Source organism: Pyxicephalus adspersus, chromosome 1 (genome assembly GCF_032062135.1).
Source record: "Pyxicephalus adspersus chromosome 1, UCB_Pads_2.0, whole genome shotgun sequence".
NCBI classification, from domain to species: Eukaryota; Metazoa; Chordata; class Amphibia; order Anura; family Pyxicephalidae; genus Pyxicephalus; species Pyxicephalus adspersus.
This window is the reverse complement of record NC_092858.1, coordinates 1645829-1661752: the sequence shown is the minus strand read 5'-3', so window position 1 is coordinate 1661752 and position 15924 is coordinate 1645829. Positions and strand designations below refer to the sequence as shown.

General features: G+C 45.8%; 1 protein-coding gene across 1 annotated transcript in view; it reads left to right on the top strand.

Annotated features, from left to right (window-relative positions):
- The window catches only part of PDE2A (phosphodiesterase 2A), a gene marked incomplete in the record, with an annotated part of 140582 nt that overhangs the window by 92318 nt on the left and 32340 nt on the right, over positions 1-15924 (top strand). Inside the window, 5 exon segments of the mRNA XM_072398578.1 lie at positions 7646-7720; positions 9778-9819; positions 10509-10577; positions 13185-13312; positions 15559-15923. Of these exon segments, the coding sequence (XP_072254679.1) occupies positions 7646-7720; positions 9778-9819; positions 10509-10577; positions 13185-13312; positions 15559-15923 (679 nt within the window).

Sequence of the window (15924 nt, the reverse complement as noted above, 5' to 3'; positions counted from 1 at the left end):
GACAACACATGGAACGATGATGAGGATGGACAACACATGGAACGATGATGAGGATGGACAACACATGGTATGATGATGAGGATGGACAACACATGGAACGATGATGAGAATAGACAACACATGGAACGATGATGAGGATGGACAACAACAGAAGTTCATGTCAAGTCCTGTCAGCCAAGAACAGAAATCTGAGGCTGCAGTGAGATCACCAACATTGGAGAAAGATAAAACTAATGCAGCATTGAAGTGCTGGTAATCTGCAATAAATGACATTTCTGTTGATGGGTTTTATATATATTTCCCTGCCCCCCCCCCCGTATAAATCTTCCCGGTATATGTGGGAAGATTAATCTTTATTTACTTTTATTAGATCGGATTATTTCTCGTCTGCTCGGCAGTATATTTGAGCTGCATGTTTCCGGCTGATTTTGTGTATCTGAAGTACAGAAGAATCCTCGTTCATCAGACGCAGAGTACAAAGCCTTGAGAAATGGGATTATTTTTATGGTTCTATAGAAGGGACAATAGAAGCGCGGTTTGTAGTTCGGTACTGAAATATCTCTGCGTGCCGGTGCCGGCGATAGAACAATTACCAGGGATTTTCAGCTTTCTCTTCCAAACAAAATTGAAAATCAGTTTCACGTCAGCTAAAAATAGACGGCGCCTGTGCAGTGGCGCTATTGTGGTCGGCTTTGTGCGAACAATGGCCGCTTTTCACTCCGCTTTTCTGATGTGGGGGGAGTTTTCATTCGCCCCCGGGGTGATACGGAATGTCATCCCAACACATTTATAACTGAAGAGCGAGCTGGGGATACATAAATGTGTGAGAAATTTAAAGTGGACCAATTACCAAAATGTATTTATTTATATAAAAGGCTAGACATGCCATTTATTTAAGGGAATTATCTTTATTTTCCCCTTTTAAATAAAAAAAGGTGAAGCCCCGCCACTGCTGTTGTTACTGCCGTGGCAGTAAAGACTGAATGGGAGCACACAGCCTCCTGGAATACCTACACCGGCTCTGCCGGATCTTGGGCATTTTCCTGCAATAGGAAAAAAGTGCCGATCCCATGTAAGTGCGGTGTGAGATCGGCTGACATAAAGAAGATGGCGGCACCCGGGATTTTACCTGCTGCAGAATGAAGGAGGATTCCAGGATGCCTTGGGACCAAATTTAGGACTCCTGAGGGATTGAGGAATCTGCGGAAGAAAAGGTAAGTGTGATTTTTTTATTTTACCCATAGTTCCACTTTAAAATGAAACTAAACCCCACCATTAAAAACTGCAACCAGGCCGGCCCTTTATACCAAAAGAAACAGGCAGTCCATGCAATAAAATAATCGGTCCAGCCTGATTGTAACTTTCTGTTTTGGTCTGTAGGGGGCGCCAGAATCTTTACCTGATTCTTTTCCAGGTTTCAGATCTTCAGCAACATGATTGGCCAGTGCAGAACGATGTAAATCTCGCACATGTACCCTGTAGGGTATGCAGGGCATATCCCCGATTTATATTCCAAGCGTCTCATGCACAGAGTTTTTATTTTTATAATAGGGAGGAATCAGGAAGTTAAATTATGTTTTATTGTAGAAGAAATGTCACTTGTCTGACTGATCACAGATTTTCATAGCAAAACTATGGTTCCATTTTAGGGTTAGCTTCATAGCAATACAAAGGGATGTCTTGTGGAGGGTACGGGGTATTTACTGCACACATACTGTAGGGGGCGATGGACCTACAGTGTAGAGTAACACAAAGCCCGTTCAGGTGATGACATCACTGATGACATCATCACAGGCCAACCTAGGCAAAGTTATGGGATTCATGAGCTTTATTACCCTAATGGGTGCAGTTAAAGTTACTGACAGCTCCACAATATACCCCACATATGTAACAAGGTAAAAACATTATTGTTTTATTTAAAAAAGTAAACTTTACACCAAAGAGCCACCCCAGTCCTTAACATTCACACACGTGGCCCCTTTTCTTTTTGTTAGCTGAGAACATTCCGTGCACAGACCGGCGGCTGAGAACTTGTCAATCAAACCCGGGGGGGAGGGGGAGTTCCTTTCTGCAGAATTTGTTCCTTTTATTCTCCCTCTTATAATGCAGAATTAATACCGAGGGAATAAAAGGTGCCCATCCCCCGCTGAGGCGGGACAAATCCATCAGTGCCATTTGCAGTTTATTCACCTGAAATTGCTCATTGTCTGCCCTCCGATGAAGCTTGCCTGATAAGTGGCGCGGTACAAACAGGTGATTTCTCCCCCTCTTTCTGGGCCGTCAAACCTTCCAATGTTCCCGCATTGTTCTTGTAATGAAACATTCACCCTGCGCTAATCTGTCTGAGTGGCTCAGAATGAAAAAATAAACGTGGGCTCTTAAAGGGAACCGGAGTGCAAAGATACGGCGGGCGCCATTGCCGGATGGGTGTGAAAGTTTCTGGTTGTCACCCTGATCCTGGCTGCACTGCCCTCGGGGTCACTAATCAGCGGTGATCGGTGTCATGGCTGCAATGTTGGAGGCAGAACTTCTGATGCCTCCATATTTTGTGTTACATTAAAGGGGCAGAACGTCGGATCATCTCCGCTTCTCTGCAGCTTTGCTGTCTTAAATTGGCATCTGTATGGTTGGAGGGCCACTCAGCGGAACGGATCCTAAAATTCGGGATTCTGAGTATCCAGAACTATCGCAGTTTATGGCCACCAACTTTTTTTTAGAAAATTGCAAAGTTAATGAACAGAGTATTCCTAGTAATAGCTGGGGAGGAGGGGCTTGGGCTACATATGGGAACATGTCCCTAGTGAAATAAACAATGTCTGAATCAAAGTATAGACAGGAAAATATATTTAGTGAATTTAATTTTAGCCACTTGGCATCCAAATTACTCCATCTACAAAAGTTTTACTCCATGTCAGCTGGTAGTGTTCCTTTCAATTGTGTAAATCCACATATCCATACAAATTTAAATAACACAATTTGTACATTTGTTTTAAATGAGGTACCCCCCCCCCCCCAAATATTAAAACCAGACCCCTCTCCCTCTCCAAATTTTTATACAAGGATTACAAAGCCTTCTTCCGAGTGTTAAGGTTTTTGTATAACTGTTTTTTCCGACGCGTTTCGCTGACAGGCTTCTTCAGGGAATATATTGTGAGTGTTATAGTATTCGGCTTAGCAGGGTTTTTATATAAGGCAGAGGGTGATATTCTAGTATCCAATATATCCCCGATGTTGGACGGCGTGATGAGCGCGATGATATAGCAATCATGTGTGAGCCAATAAGAAAACCCCTCTTCACATCTGTGACACATTTACTTTGAAGAAATCCATTCCAGGTTAGCTGGATCACCCAGCTTCACTGATGAAAGTGTATCTTCCTAAGCCTTGGAGAGCTTTATTAAAAGAGAATGTTCCCCTTACCCCATTCCTGTCCACACCTGGTGGTTGTCCCAGAGTTTAGGGACAGGCCATCTATAATCTGTCCCCTGCATGGTTGTAGGTTGGGGGTCCCTTTAGTGTAATGGCCCCTAACATCTGCTGGGCCTCATAGGGACTGATAGGGAGCACATTGTTACCAATGGGAAGTCATAGACATGAAAACACCACAACCATTGCAGAAACCACAAAGCGTGTGATTGTCATATAGAAACATGGCCGCCCCCACCGACACAAATCGTTACAAATATCACCCAGACATCGGAGGTATAAAGCATTGGCTATTATGAAAAGGAGCGAGCTGATCTCCAATAATACAGAACCTTTGTATATTCCCTTTATGCTGTATAAAGCTGTAATGGCTGTGGGGTCATTGCAGATAAATTCTCCGTCCATCACAGAATCTCATACAATACAGGACAAAGGCTCGGTCCTGGCGGCGGAGCGCTGCGTCCCCAGCGAGGTCGCCAACAATGCCATCGCTCTATTGTCATATGCCGCCACAGGTGGATACCATCGCCGCTTCTTCTTCTTCCAGATCCCGGGGAGTCAATACTATTATTCTGCTTATTTCTCTCTATTCCTCCTCATTCCTCCACAAAGACAACTTTCATAAAGACTCGGACAATGGACGGCTCCAAGGGGCAATCAGCAGCTTTGCTGAAAAGTTATTACAGCCGGGCATTAAAGGAACAATTATTATATTAGCTTTATTTTTTTACTTTATTAGATTAATTTATTAGATTTGTTTATTAGTTTTATTATATTAGTTTATTAGATTAGTTTTATTATAAATTTATTATAATACGTTATTAGATTAATTTATTGGATTTGTTTATTAGTTTTATTATATTAGTTTATTAGATTAGTTTTATTATAAATTTATTATAATACGTTATTAGATTAATTTATTAGATTTGTTTATTAGTTTTAGTATATTAGTTTTTTATACTTCATACAATTTAGGATAAATATAAAACACAAGTCGGCTCTCTGATCTGCACCCCGGCTGGTTGTCCCAGTTAAGTTTGGAGGCTGAACTGGCCCAAATCTGAACACCACAGAGGACGACAGGGATGAAATTCTGGAGGTTTTGTTCTGGTCTCAGTCACCACATCATCTAAATGTAACGAAATTTTAAGAGAAGGGAAATCCAAATTCTTCAAATTACTGGCAGGTCTCCTATTGCTGCTTATTAATATTATATTTAAACAGGATTTATATAGTGCTGACATATTCTGCAGTGCTGTACATTAGATAGGGTTCGCAAATGACAGGCAGATACAGACACACAGAAGGGGGAGAGGACCCTGCCCCGAAGAGCTAACAATCTAAGAGGTGGGGGAAGATTTGTTGCACCGTACGTTGGCAGAGCATCATTGGCACCATATGTCTACTTTTCCTTCAAATATCTTGGTTTGAACAACATAATCAGCATGTAAAAGGTGTCTATTTGTAATGTCAATCAATGTATATGGCCTTTCCTTTGAGCCTCAGCTGCTATTATAAATTATATTAGGTGAATAGCTGTACTCTCACCTGCTCCCCCCAAATACCTTATTTTAGTATTGTCACCAAATCCTGATTCCTTGGTGGCTATGAGAGGGATAAGGGGCAGAACTGGACTTCACATTGGGCCGGTGTCACAGCATTCACTCTGTGGGCTTTGTGTCCCCCCACAGTCACACACTATTATTATACATTTATTGCCATATTGCAGCTGTTTGCATGGATCGGTAAGCACAGATACTTTATTGGTAACTGTGATACTAGAACTGTGCACACACCAAGCTACACAAAGTGATTGTGACACCAAATGACACAATAAGGAAATTACAACCCACTGATAGCAGGAAGCAATGCATAGCACATGGCTGTGTAATGTGCAGACCAATGCTGGGATATAGAATCCAGTGCAATCAGCACCAGGGACAGCAAAATGATGAAAATCACTGGCTGAGTGTTCTCTGTACAGCACTGCGGTATATGTCAGAGCTATATAAATGTATAATAATAGTGTGTGACTGTGAGGGGGGGACATTAGAGTGTCAGCTCCTCTGTACAGAGACTGATGGGACTGGCTCAGTGTATAAATGTATAATAATAGTGTGTGACTGTGGGGGGGACATTAGAGTGTCAGCTCCTCTGTACAGAGACTGATAGGCCTGGCTCAGTGATCTCTGTACAACACTGTGGTATATGTCAGAGCTATATACCCCAATCGTCACATGGACCTTCCCTGTCTCCTGCTCTGTGATTCCCCGGTCACGCTGCTCCTCTCATCGCTGGGATTTCTCTGTCCTGGCTGAATGGTTGGCGAGCAGATGAATGATGTGAAGAAGACATTTTTATTTTCCAGTGACTGATATATTACATAATGAACATTCATTTCCGCCGCTCAGCAATATTATCTGTAACACAGAGCCCATCCAGAGATGAATTATGGGAGAAGAAAGAGCTGAATAATGGATTGTTAGAATAATGTTGAGTATTTTCTCGGAGGATTGTTGGAGCTTGCAGGAAAGTTATTATTCTGTATTAGATCCGGGACAATATGTCAGGATTGCTGCTTAAAACTTGTGATATTCAGCTTACAATGCGCAGCCAGAGCCTTCCTCAGCTCTAAAGTCAACCGGGGACACTCACTGTATATCCAGATATATAACTCATCTTCCTCTAATCCTATAAGACAAATATCAGCTCTTCAAGAACACAAAGAGAGAAAGAATCTTACCCTAACCTATCCTAGCCAAACCCCATCCATGGTGCCATGTCATCCCTCTATTTATAAGGCTGAAGGTGGAACAGATCTGTGGGGTATAACCTATAAAATGTCATTATATCGGGGCACCAGATGGTGTCAGGGGTCCCAGTTTAGGGGCATTTGTTTCAATTGGTCATAAATGACCTCTTCCATGTCCATCTCCCTGTCCTGGAAGAAACATCCCCTGTCCTCAAGACTTGCAGAGTGTTGGTATTTTTTAATTCTTTCCTTACCTATATGAATGGTGACTCCTTAAACCAGCTCCCCTGTAAAATGGGTGTCTGCTTGCTACATATGGGGACATGAAAGCTCCTCTCTTACCCACATAAAGTTAGGAATAGATAGAACTGGACTTCCGCAGATCCCTGTTCGACCAACTTGTCAATCCTTAAAATCTTGCTGGCACAAATTATTATCCCAGTGACCTGCATGATTGGTGCTCTATAAATCATTCCCCCAGCCAAATTCTCTGAAATTCACTGCTGGTGAATTCTGTGGTTGTATTTTTCTGCAGGTCTAGTCAATGATTCGTTCTGCCACCTAGTGGCCAATCAGCAAAAGTGCACTGTTATCACAATAGGAAACAAGCGAATTGAAAGTGGAATCATTTATAAATAAACTCCTTGGTGTTTTTCTTGATGTGTGGGTCCTGCATCCCGGGCATCTTGGGGCATTTTTTTTTTATTTTATCTAAAAAAAATGATCTACTGAAACTTAGTATAAATGTCAGCAGACCTCTCGCCATTACGTTCGCTGGCCGGGAAAGCAGCGGCTTTGCTTCCACCATTAGCAGGCCATTCACTGGAAAGTGTTCAGAGATTGTGCAGCAAATGCGGGCACAGCCGCCAATCCCCAGTATAAACAGCCAATAATAACAAGCGAGCTCTTTCTGCGTTACAGATCCAACACGTTTATTATGAGCACAGCCCGCAGCTCCATCGTTTGCTGGGTGATAATATAAAATCATTTGTAACGTCAATAAATTCCCCAACAATTGTGAAGAATTTACTCTGATTATCCGAATATCAGCCAGAGACTCGTGCCACCTAACAATTTTTCTTATAGAGTTCTGTTCAATATTTCCTTAATGTTCTTTAAATACAATTATTGTCTGTGAGAATATCGCTACAGATGGATCGATCCATACTTACACGCTTGTATGACTTCCATGCCCCCCCATTCTGCTCATAGACGTTGGGGATTAGATTGAAATAACACAGGAAGTGTACACGGGACAGCTCTAGATTTCTGGCAGGTTAATTGGATTCCTTGCACTTACCAACCACAAAATAAATAAAAATAAAATAAATAAAAACCATCAATGGGATATTTATCAGACAAATGGAAGCAAATAGGAGATGAATAGTTTTGGGGTTCACACGTTAGGGTGAATGTGTTACCCCGTCTGTGTCTCTGGGCTGACCCGGATTTTGTTCTCTCTTCCAGCTGGAACAACAGACTCAGTCCCCGTGCTGCTGCCTTCTCCTTGTGTCCGAAGAGAGTCACCAACTGTTCTGCCAGGTAAGTGCTGGATCCACCCCAACACTTTGGACCCATCGGGGATGAATGGAAAGAACCTGAAGGAAATTTATTGGAGATGGGGAGCACACTGCACCGGGCACAAGGCGGCAAATTGGGAAGGGGGGGGGCCTGGAATACTTTCTATGGATGGGATTGCAAAGGGAAAGTGTGAGTAGGGGGTTGCAGGTTGGGTTGAAGGGGGTAGCAAGGGATCCTAGCTTGGGTTGGGGGCAGTCAGGGTATTTGGGTTCAGTCTGAGTTGGAAGAGGGGGTACCAGGGGATCCAGATTTGTGATCCCAGCTTGGGTTGGGTCAGGGGAATTACAGAATGAGATGGGAAGAGAGGGAAGCAGGAAACAATAGACAGCGGGTGGAAATCGGGATTGGTGGGGACTGCAGCATTGGATGTGAAGCAGAGTATGAGGGGGATGGGGAATGGGGGCGGTATAGTCAGGAATGGGGGTAGCAGCATCCAATGAGGGATAGAAATGGATGACAACACTGTTAGTAGGGCGAGTAGAGGGGGACCATAGGATTAGATGGGGGTGAGGAGCTGGGTTTAGGAATTTGGGTATATAGGATACGGAGGGTGTGGGGCTGGGGTGCAAATATATTGGATGTGGCAGTGAGGATGAAGTGACACCCCCAAGGAAAAGGGCAACCTTCAGTGTGCTGCCCTCTCACCCCCATAGATGGGGTAACTGCAAAGGTCACAAACTTCAGCTTCAAGCTGCATTAGTGTTTGTGAACTTCACCCAGGCTGCTTCACTCACCTCCAGCCGGAGATGCCCCTGGGATCATATATCCCCCCCTACACATTCATTCCCCATCCTTGTATCTCTGTAGAGGACATAAAATTCCACTCACCATCAGAAATGATCCCCGGAGTGACGCATTGCTCCCCATTCTGCGCCACCATAATGAAATGACAGGTCCTCTTTATGTGATCTCTGCACAATTTCTCCTCTTCATAAATCTCCTCAGAAATACATTTCTTCTTTTTACGCCTTGAAACGTTTGGCTGCCGGGCAACATGGGGAAGTAATTACAAGATTGCCGATGTATAACCAACCGCGCTGCGCCAGCCTTGGATGGGTCAATACAATGTCACCCCCGCAGCAGGCGCAACGTTCACTGTTTACACGCTGCAGGCTGGCGATGGATCAGCGAAAATAATTGTTAGCGGCGGAGAAACTTGTTTTTTCTCAGCGTCCTGTGATACATTGAAAAGGGTAATTGGCTGAGATAATCCTGTAAATGCAGAATTATTAATACACAATTTCCCTTTTTCCATGGCCGGCTCCGGTATGCGAGATGAAGGGGGCACAGCTATGACATGTGGGCACAAAGAGAACCTGTCACCAGACCGTTGTATAGACCCCACGAGACTGCTGCCGGGTGCTGGGATCTCAGATGGGACATCAGCACACTCACAGCTGTCACTCACCCTTAGCTCCGCCCCAGCAGCTTTATATTAGGGGGCGGAGTAGGGGGTGTAGAGCATTATCCTGGCCCCACCCCTCGGCCGTGATCTGCTCTCATTGCATAGAGAATATCCCAATAATAATTCCACATCAACCACCTCCCAGCTAGGAATCCTGAATTACATTATTGATCAAATGTGGGCAACGACGTCACCCTGAATTCCTGAGTTTGGTGAAAATCTGGGGGTGACAACCAGTCCTGCAATACACAGAATTCATGACGTACCCAATCCCGACTCATCCCTAGTGGCGGGGTCTCTAAACACAACCATCACTTCATCTTTTTATTGATTCGATTTGGCCAGAAGGGTAAAACTTTGCCAAAATTTTGGTAGGGACCCGTGGGGGGACCAGCAGGACTCTGGTAAAGGTAAGTACACATTGCATCCACAGATACATGACCTCTGCACACCACAAGGAGGCGTCCTGGGAATGGATTGTAATATTCTACTAGAGGGCCCCCTGCAGGTGACAATCTGCATAGGAACTCGTTACATTGTATCGTTTCCATTGATTCCCCCATAGTGAATATTGAAGGTGATAACAAAGCGCCGATCCTCTTATCTGTTGCAGGTTGTCGGAGGCAAAGTACTGGAAGAAGAAATCAGTTTCCCGGTAAGTGGATTAATCTGGGCCGTGCGGATTATCTGTCGCAGGCGGTTCTCTTCGCCCCGAGCTGAGCTGCTGATAATATCGATCTCCATCTTATTGAGTGAATAGTGTCACCAACAGAAAATTATTCTATAAGTCTCTTTTGTGAAGAAACCAGGGGTCCAGATTCACCCAAGATTCACCCATCTTTACCCACTATTTATACTTTTTATATTGGATTCATTTAGAAGTGTGTGAATCAAATTCTTCATACAGTGAATCAAATTATGTTTTTTAAAAATTGGGGTAAAAGTTTGGTGAAAATATTTATAATTGGACCCCTAAATTTCTGATACAAAGTTAGTCAAATTGTTTTACTCCCCTCCCCCACTGATCCATCTGCTGCAGGCTGGATGAAGCATTTCTTTAGTCTCTTGTGATCAGACTGCAACATTATAACTTTGTATCCAAAGAGCCAAGAAATGCACAAACACCGGCTCCCAGTCCAGGTGAGCCTGAACGATGCCCGAACAAAGATGGCTCTGTTAGTGTTGTCAGGGGAGTCATGTGAATGGTAATAAATACCCGGAATGGGTATTTATGGGTCACACAGGAAAATCTTTATCTATTGATTGGTCCGCTTGTCCCATACACTTCCTCGTATCTGTGAGTATTTTACAATGCAGAATCTGAATATTTTTCCCCTCTTCCAGCTGACGTTCGGACATCTCGGCCAAGTGGTGGACAAGAAGAAATCCATCACGCTGCATGACATCAGTTCGGTGAGGGGCTCTTTGTGATATTTTATTCGTTATTTATTAGCGATTTTGTGATTTTTCATGCCAGAGTGGGAAAGAGTGGTGGGGGGCCCAGTGGCCCTGGGGCTGTCCATATTACAGCCAATCCTGTGGCCCTATAAGAATCCCTCAGACAAACCCACTTCTCTACTCTTACCCTGGTGTGTGTGTTTGGAAGGAAAGGGGTGGGGTGAAATGGGTCCTCATAGGCGGGGCAGGGTAAAGAGGTGGAGCCATCATCTCCTCCCCTTTATAGTCATCGAATCAGCACTGCGACCGTATCTCAGGTGCCGCCTCCTTACATAAAGCACCCACACAATGTCAATCACCAACATATAACACAGCGCTGTACAATAAAACAGGGCTGCTGATGATAAATCTGCACACAGGTACAAACAATGACACCTGAGGAGGGGAGGACCCTGACCTAAAGAGCTGACAATCTAAGAGGTGGGGGAGCCTATTGTACAGTGGATGGGGGTATGGATTGGGGGTAATTAGTGATGGGTGGGTGGGTATGAAGGGGGAGGTTAGGGGTTAGTCTAAATGTGTTGAAGGCAGGAACCTAATAGGAGGAGGAAGGGAGCTCCAGAGAATGGGGCGGACTTAGAGAAGTCTTGGGGCCGTGCGTGTGAGGAGGTTATGAGTGAGGAAGTCATTAGTAGGTCATTGGGGGAGCGGAGAGGGTGGCTGGGGGGTGTCCCCTGGTGTCACCCATCTCAGTGACCCCATAAATTTCTTACGGTTGCAATGTCCACCACCGGGCAGCTCATACCATTCATGATGTTACCTCTGCCTCTGTCCTATTCCACTTATTAATATTTTCTTCTGATTCTGCAAACTTCATAAAGCCGTTTTCATTCCGCTCATACAACAGAGGCAGCGGCGGAAGGCAAACAGAGGCAGCGGCGGAATATTTCATACATTTTGATTTAATAAATGTCACCCCGGGGCGAGCTGCCAGCAGCAAGATAAGAGCTTCAAAGTGACAGTGGCACTGGCTGGGTCTGGCTGTGTCTTGCTGGGTCTGGCTGGGTCTTGTTGGGTCTGGCTGGGTCTTGTTGGGTCTGGCTGTGTCTTGCTGGGTGTGGCAGGGACTGGCTGGGTCTGGCTGTGTCTTGCTGGGTCTGGCTGTGTCTTGCTGGGTCTGGCAGGGGCCGGCTGGGTCTGGCTGTGTCTTGCTGGGTCTGGCTGGGTCTTGTTGGGTCTGGCTGTGTCTTGCTGGGTCCGGCTGGGTCTGGCAGGGGCCGGCTGTATCTTGCTGGGTCTGGCAGGGGCCGGCTGGGTCTGGCTGTATCTTGCTGGGTCTAGCAAGGGCCAGCTGGGTCAGCGAATGGTTTCAGGGAGCAGAACATTCCGGACTTTGCAGATTATTGGATGTTTCTACTCCACAGAAAATTCTAGAGACCAATTAATGAAATAAAGTAAAATCCGAACATCCGGCACCCATGTGATGTGTAAATTCAGTGTCTGGATGGAACCACCAATCAGAGCCCCACAGAAACTGGGGTAGAGGAACAATAATTCAATACGAATATTTCATCATCTCATCCATGTTCTTGTGGGATTTCCCGGAATCCATTGGACAGAGAAATGGTCCCACAGGGTGGATTTGCCCCCCGGGTGCCATTGTTATGGGGATGCCTATAGTAAGTGTTCTGGGCCAGTCAGGGGCAATGGGTTCATTGTGCTTACCAGGTGCCTGGAAGTGAATGGTGAGGGGCAATTCTGGGCACCACTAGGAGGGATTTTGGCCCCCAGCTTCCCTGCCCTTTCCGACCTCCATGCACAATTCTCTGTTACATTCTACGCTTATAATGCATGGGTAGAATAATCCGATCAGCCGTCTGCAGTCTGGATATGAAGCCGCGTTACAAATAACATCGGCTTTGCCCGCCTGACTCCCCCCAGCTCATACAGACCTTCCAGATGACATCACCGGAGCCCCAACCCTTCATGTGCTGATTCACCCAGACTATTCATCTGATTTCATGGTCACTATTGGTGAACAATCCATTGACCAGCCTGTGACTCCTGGGGGAGCTGCAACCGGCCAGCCCAAATAATCAGCAGATCCAGAGTTATCGGAAGCCGCAGATATAAATAGAGCTCGACTTTTGCTGTAAAAGTCAAGCCTAACCCCGCCCCTTCCTGTCTTCCTATTGGCCAGTGAGGCTGCTCATTATGGTAATTATGTTTTATGTCCACCCCCCAGGACCCGAATTCTCTAATACACATGACTGGGGGGGTCACATGGCTGACCAGGAATATTAATGATAATAAAATCGATTTAGTTTTAGAGATTAATTCCACCCCACCTCATTCCACAGCCCCCATCCCCCTGCCTCATGGTCCCCTCCACAGATCTGTGCTGCCCCCTAGCTTCCGGCCCCTTTACACCCACTGATATAAGTCTTCTATGTATCCCGATCCTTCCTGTATATCGTACCCATGAGGTCTCTGCATGTAGGGTCTGGGTGTGTGGGAGCCCCCCAGGGTGGGACAGACTAACCCCTGGGGGGGGGTAATAGCGGGGATATCGTCACCCCGAATATTCTATATGGAGTGATCGTTCTCTTATTCTGTCCCCAGGAGGAGCACAAACAGCTGAATAACATGCTGGGCTTCGAGGTTCACTCCATGCTGTGCGTTCCGGTTATAAGTCGGGCGACATCTCAGGTGGTGGCTCTGGCCTGCGCCTTCAACAAACAAGGAGGAAAGTAAGTGCTGAATATTCACACCAAGTGTATTCATAGCATGTGTGTATGATATGGGGGAATGTTGAGGGAAAAGGCTGATTGGTTGGACAGCTGACGCGTTTCACGCTCGGACTGCTCCTTCCTCAGGGACAGCAATAGAAATAATGATAATATGTTTGTTTTATATATTCGGAATGTGAGCTGACAGAACTATAAGACAGGGGAGTTATGTGGTGAATATAGAAAATGTGTGAAAAATTAAAATATTGGACCAGCCGGCGTTCTGCACCCCCCTCCCCCATCCAGCAGCTTCCAATACAGCGACCTGTGACCCCCCACTCCCCTCTTTTATCCGAATCCAAGGCCTTTCATTGGTCCTTCTGTTCCCCCTAATCCACCAACCAATGCTGTGCTTTCCAGTGTAAAATCATGAAAATTCACTGAACTTGTAGATGAATGTATACGTGAATGTAAATCTCAAGCCTGCAGGATTCACCATGAACCCATAGTGGTGGGGAATCCACATGAGAATCTTTCACTTCCAGGGGTGTCACATTCTCCTCGGATGGATCGGAGGATTCTGAGGTTTTCACAGAGCTACGGGATTCACTCTTCAGGAGAGATTGGGGAATACATTGGGGGGTGGGGTGATAATAAGAAAAGGATCAGTGACACCGTGTGCAGGAATATCGCAGTGCCGGGACCCCGCATTCCTCTATTATCAATGTAACAATCTGTATCCTCACATTCACCATTGCTGATCATTCCTCACTCATTCACCATTCCTCGCTAATTCAACATTCCTCACTCATTCATCATTCCTCCCACATTCACCATTCCTCCCACATTCACCATTCCTCACTCATTCACCATTCCTCCCACATTTACCATTCCTCGCTCATTCACTGTTCCTCACTCCACACACACAACGTGTGAGGAATTGTGAACGTGAAGAATGGTGAATGTGTGAGGGAAAGTATAAAGAAAAGTGAATGTGTGAGGTATGATAAATGTGTTAGGAATGGTGATTATGTGGGGAATGTGTGAGGTATGGTAAGTGTATGAGGAAAGGTGAATATGTGAGGAATGGTGAATATGTGATATATGGTGAATGTGTGAGGATACATTAGATTGCACTGTTTGCACTTCCCATGAGCTCCATTAGAACCTGCAGCAATCCGGGCAGCGGAGGGTTAGCTGAGCGCTTGGCATTCCACAGACTGCGGCTCTTTATTCTGCAATTTGGTGAATGTGCCGATGAATGTGATGAAACATTTTGCAAGCTGATAATTTATTCTAATGAATTTTCAATGTGAGGCAGTGAGCCGAGACGCCGGCTGGTGTTTGGTGAATGACACCGCTACGAGCTGTAATTTATCTCCCGGTGAATGATTCCAGTGTGTGCCCAGTAATGTATTTCAGCAGCGGCTTGTGGGTGAATAATTCATTCGTATTATTGCATTGATTCCTGATAACAGATTCACACGGAAATACACAGAAAGCCGTCACTGTCCTTCAGTCTGATCTGCGTATGCTTCTCATAGTCCCCCCTCCCCCACTCACCTTATCAACCTGCTGCTACATTTCTCTCCAGTGATGTCACAGCTGGGTCTCTGTGCTTCTCTATACAATGCAGGAAGATCAGGGCTGGTGGCAGGGCCTTCAGGGTGCTGTACATGGCTTCCTGTAATCACAGCACCCGGCCTCTGTACTCCTCCCTGCAGCTCTCAGACAATCAGTGGGTGGAGTTATGCAAATATTGAAATGCCATGATAGGTGAGTGTGTCTGGAAGAGTGGGCGGTCCTAACCAGGCTGGGTTTGTAGCACCCCCCAGGTAACGCCCCCATGTGATGCTGAACCTCCATGATTGGAGGAACTGAAATCCAATGAATGAAAGGGGTGGGGCCAGGGACAGTCTGAGGAGGGAGGACCTAGATAATACTGGACGTCCTCCAGCCAGAAATAAGGCGGAGCTCTGTCTGACTTGCTGCAGTTTCTAATGTACATTTGGAGAAAGTCACAGTGGAGAGTAAAAAATTTCAACACAGGGGAGGAGCAACTGTACAAGTCTGAAGGGGGGGCTGGGGGCAGATTCATTGAGGGGGAGGCCGGAGGCTGAATAAAACCCCATAATAGTAAATAATCAGCCCAGAGATCGGGGAATCGGTCAGCTTGTTCTGGGCCCCTGGAGGTTCTCGGGCTCATCGGGGATCTGAAATAAGTTGAATTCAATATTCAGCAATAATTTCTGTTCTTCTCCTTCCAGCTACACCGAGGTGGATGAGCACAAAATCCAACACTGCTTCTGCTACACATCCACCGTCCTCACCAGCACCCTGGCCTTCCAGAAGGAGCAGAAACTCAAATGTGAATGCCAGGTAACCCCAAATCTGCCTATGGGCACCCACCTGCAGGCCGGCCGTCCCCCCTCCTGTGCTCCAAACATCTCTCACACCCCAATACCTCCACCCATCTCTCACACCCCAATACCCCCACCCATCTCTCACACCCCAATACCTCCACCCATCTCCTACACCCCAATACCTCCACCCATCTCCTACACCCCAATACCTCCACCCACCTCTTACACCCCAATACCTCCAACGATTTCTTACACCCCAATACCTCCACC